Raw genomic sequence first — 4,429 nt, forward strand, 5'->3', positions numbered from 1 at the left:
GTTCCGTCAGCCAGCCAGTCAGACAGTCAGTCAGCCAGCCAGCCAGCCAGCCAGTCAGTCAGTCAGACAGTCAGCATGGCGCAGCGCTGGACTTGTGGGTATTACAATCTGGATATCATTGTTGTTGAAGAGAGGAGGAGGGAGGAGAAGGGGGTGAATAGTGGGCGGTGTTTAGTCTTGATTGACAGTTTATGTAATGAGCAACGCAGCGCGAGTCTATAAATTGGGGGAGACGTCACTCCAAGTGTTCATTCACGAGTAATAAGACGAATGGTGAACAGAGATCCTCGAGCGCAACGCAAAAGTTAACCACCAAAACAAGTCAATGGTGTGGCATCGTCCTACACGCTCACACACCGACGCTCACAACCACTGTGGAGTGCTGTACTGTCCTACTGTGGAGAGCGAGGGAGACAGCAGCTCGAGCACAAAGAGAGAGAGGTACAGATATTGGATGTTGATGTTAAACCTTCATCTCTTTGGATAACCTGGGGATTCTAAAACGGTTCCTTTTGGCGGTTTGGAACATCCCACAAGGATTCTACAAAACGGAAAAACAACGAAGTGGAACTCGAAGAAGGATTTATATTTTGTTCTTTATTTTTTATATCCTATTTGTACCCCCCCCCCCACACACACACACACACACACACACTTTGGAATAGGGGGCTCTGGAATAAAGGGGATATATATTGGCGGGTGACGCGGCTGCCCAGAACAAGCGAGAAGGATGGCAGCTTGGTTCACGTTTATCATCGCATTCAGCACCACGATACTGACACAGGTAAAGAGGAATCCGCTAGATACCCCGCAGGAGAATGATCACTCAAAGTAGCCAATTCCAAGCAAAGGGTCTTTTGACTTTACCGTGTGCGTCATGGTGTTCTAAAACCATCTATTCTCTTCTTTTTAGGTATTTGGATCCGGGGTTTTTGAGCTCGATCTACATGAATTTACAAACAGCAAAGGATTTCTGGCGAATGGCAACTCTTGCAGGCTCAACTGCAGGACTTTCTTTCGCGTCTGTCTTAAAAACTACCAGGCTGTAGTGTCGCCAGGTGACTGTATCTTTGGGAGTGCCGTGACACCGGTCCTGGGGACCAACTCGTTTAGCGTGAAGAACGGAGGCACTATTAGCAGACCCATCCGACTGCCTTTCAACTTTGGATGGCCGGTAAGACAGATAGCCTAGATCTGGTCCATAGTATTAGTTTAATGTATGCCATGCCAAGGTCAATGTGTTGTTGTGTAGGCGGGCGGGCGGGCGTGCAGGAGAGTTGTGATTGGTTTGGAGAGAGAGCGCACCAGATATTGGTGATGAGATAAACCATCCCGGTAGCCTAATACAAGAGCCATGTATTTAGAGAGTTAGAACACGGAGGGTTCTGCATGATGTATTTACATGACACTACAACATTCTATAACATTCGATAATCCATCATTAGGTAATGCTGCAGGCCTTTATACATCGGCAGATAGTGGATTGACACACGACCTTGTTTATTTCAAAATGCACCACACCACTTTAGGTTTTGGGTTCCCGAGTGGCGCAGCGGTCTAAGGCACTGCATCTCAGTGCTAGAGGCGTCACTACAGACCCTGGTTTGATTCCAGGCTGTATCACAACCGGCCGTGATTGGGAGTCCCATAGGGCGGCGCACAATTGGCCCAGCGTCGTCCGGGTTTGGCCGGTGTAGGCCGTAATAGTAAATACGAATTTGTTCTTAACTGACTTGCCTAGTTAAATAAAGGTAAAACATTGTTTTTGTTTTTAAATAAAGTTTACTAGGCCTATAACACCTTTGCCTCTGTATGACATACATTTTAGAATCCTAAATGATATAGCCATTCATAAACAGACCTACAGTTAGTTGAGTAAAGGTACCCACTGGGCACAGACGTCAGTCAATCCAACGTCTATTCCACGTTGTTTCAACGTAATATCATTTCCGTGACGTGGAAACAACGTTGATTTAAACCAGTGTGTATTTAAATTGCGCTCCATTTAAAGTGAAATTATGCATGTCGTTATAGACTTTTTTTTATATGGCCTTTTATGAAATGTGTTTTAAATCATATTTCTAACGCCTGAATGCGTTGTGCTCTTAGGGATCGTTTTCAATGATAATTGAAGCCTGGTATTCACCTTCAGCGGATCTACCTGTAGGTAAGTCGATCTATTCAACGCCACTAGAGGGCACCCTTGATGCACATTTCACCAATAGGTCCCCCTTTAACTAACGAACCTTTAAATAAACACCTAAAAAGGTCAAACCTTATCAATAATCAGTATCTTCTCACTATTATAGATTCATTGCCTCCCAATAGTTCATTCGTTCCCTTTTACCTTAGCCTTTGTTGCTCAACTGCAAAACACCTTTTTTCATTCTTGTGCTCCAACACAATGTGCCTTCCTGCGGTATATTTCTGGCGTGGGAACGAGTTGAGGGCTTTGGTGAGAACACACAGAGGCTGCCAAGAGTATGTGACTACGTCTTCCTGTATTTTACACCTTGCTCTGTTCCGCCCATTGGAAGCGGCATGGGAAGCTTTTCCCTGACAGAAAGGAAGAGGCCAATTCAATCTGACTTTATTCTCCATCTGAACCCTTATGGTTGTTATTATGTGAGTCGATAAGAAGACGTCTGCGTAAAGGGCCGGGCGGCTTGGCAGGCAGTCGGCCCGACACATATTTAAATCAGGCCCAGGGAAAGGGGCACACATGATATTTCACATGGAATAGGATATTTCAATCATATGATATGAGATATGACACAAGATAAAATGTTCATTGTTAGAACAATGGACGATAGAGAATACCGTAACAGGTGTCCTTCGACCATGTTAATTATTTATATGGCCTAATGGAACATGTCTGTAATGTAGACTACTACATGTCTGTAATGTAGACTACTACATGTCTGTAATGTAGACTACTACATGTCTGTAATGTAGACTACTACATGTCTGTAATGTAGACTACTACATGTCTGTAATGTAGACTACTACATGTCTGTAATGTAGACTACTACATGTCTGTAATGTAGACTACTACATGTCTCTAACATGTCTGTAATGTAGACTACTACATGTCTGTAATGTAGACTACTACATGTCTGTAATGTAGACTACTACATGTCTCTAACATGTCTGTAATGTAGACTACTACATGTCTGTAATGTAGACTACTACATGTCTGTAATGTAGACTACTACATGTCTCTAACATGTCTGTAATGTAGACTACTACATGTTTATAACATGTCTGTAATGCAGACTACTACATGTTTATAACATGTCTGTAATGTAGACTACTACATGTTTATAACATGTCTGTAATGTAGACTACTACATGTTTATAACATGTCTGTAATGCAGACTACTACATGTTTATAACATGTCTGTAATGTAGACTACTACATGTTTATAACATGTCTGTAATGCAGACTACTACATGTTTATAACATGTCTGTAATGTAGACTACTACATGTTTATAACATGTCTGTAATGCAGACTACTACATGTTTATAACATGTCTGTAATGCAGACTACTACATGTCTGTAATGTAGACTACTACATGTTTATAACATGTCTGTAATGTAGACTACTACATGTCTGTAATGCAGACTACTACATGTTTATAACATGTCTGTAATGTAGACTACTACATGTCTGTAATGTAGACTACTACATGTTTATAACATGTCTGTAATGTAGACTACTACATGTTTATAACATGTCTGTAATGTAGACTACTACATGTCTGTAATGTAGACTACTACATGTTTATAACATGTCTGTAATGCAGACTACTACATGTTTATAACATGTCTGTAATGTAGACTACTACATGTCTGTAATGTAGACTACTACATGTTTATAACATGTCTGTAATGTAGACTACTACATGTTTATAACATGTCTGTAATGTAGACTACTACATGTTTATAACATGTCTGTAATGTAGACTACTACATGTTTATAACATGTCTGTAATGTAGCACTACTACATGTCTGTAATGTAGACTACTACATGTTTATAACATGTCTGTAATGCAGACTACTACATGTTTATAACATGTCTGTAATGTAGACTACTACATGTTTATAACATGTCTGTAATGTAGACTACTACATGTATGCAGACTACTACATGTTTATAACATGTCTGTAATGCAGACTACTACATGTTTATAACATGTCTGTAATGTAGACTACTACATGTTTATAACATGTCTGTAATGTAGACTACTACATGTTTATAACATGTCTGTAATGCAGACTACTACATGTTTATAACATGTCTGTAATGCAGACTACTACATGTTTATAACATGTCTGTAATGTAGACTACTACATGTTTAACATGTCTGTAATGTAGACTACTACATGTTTATAACATGTCTGTAATGCAGACTACTACATGTT

General features: G+C 40.4%; 1 protein-coding gene across 3 annotated transcripts in view; it reads left to right on the forward strand.

The window, feature by feature from the left end:
* Window positions 1–246: 246 nt before the first annotated feature.
* Window positions 247–4,429, forward strand: part of LOC139582512 (delta-like protein 4) — a 26,828-nt gene continuing 22,645 nt past the window's right edge. Inside the window, exons 1-3 of one of the 3 annotated variants that reach the window (XM_071412584.1) lie at window positions 247–784; window positions 914–1,174; window positions 2,110–2,167. In XM_071412584.1, the coding sequence (XP_071268685.1) occupies window positions 731–784; window positions 914–1,174; window positions 2,110–2,167 (373 nt within the window). In that variant the 5' untranslated portion in view covers window positions 247–730. The remainder of the gene's footprint in view (window positions 785–913; window positions 1,175–2,109; window positions 2,168–4,429) is intronic. The other 2 variants (XM_071412583.1, XM_071412585.1) reach the window with 2 other exon arrangements.

This window comes from Salvelinus alpinus, chromosome 8, assembly GCF_045679555.1.
Source record: "Salvelinus alpinus chromosome 8, SLU_Salpinus.1, whole genome shotgun sequence".
Classification (NCBI taxonomy): Eukaryota; Metazoa; Chordata; class Actinopteri; order Salmoniformes; family Salmonidae; genus Salvelinus; species Salvelinus alpinus.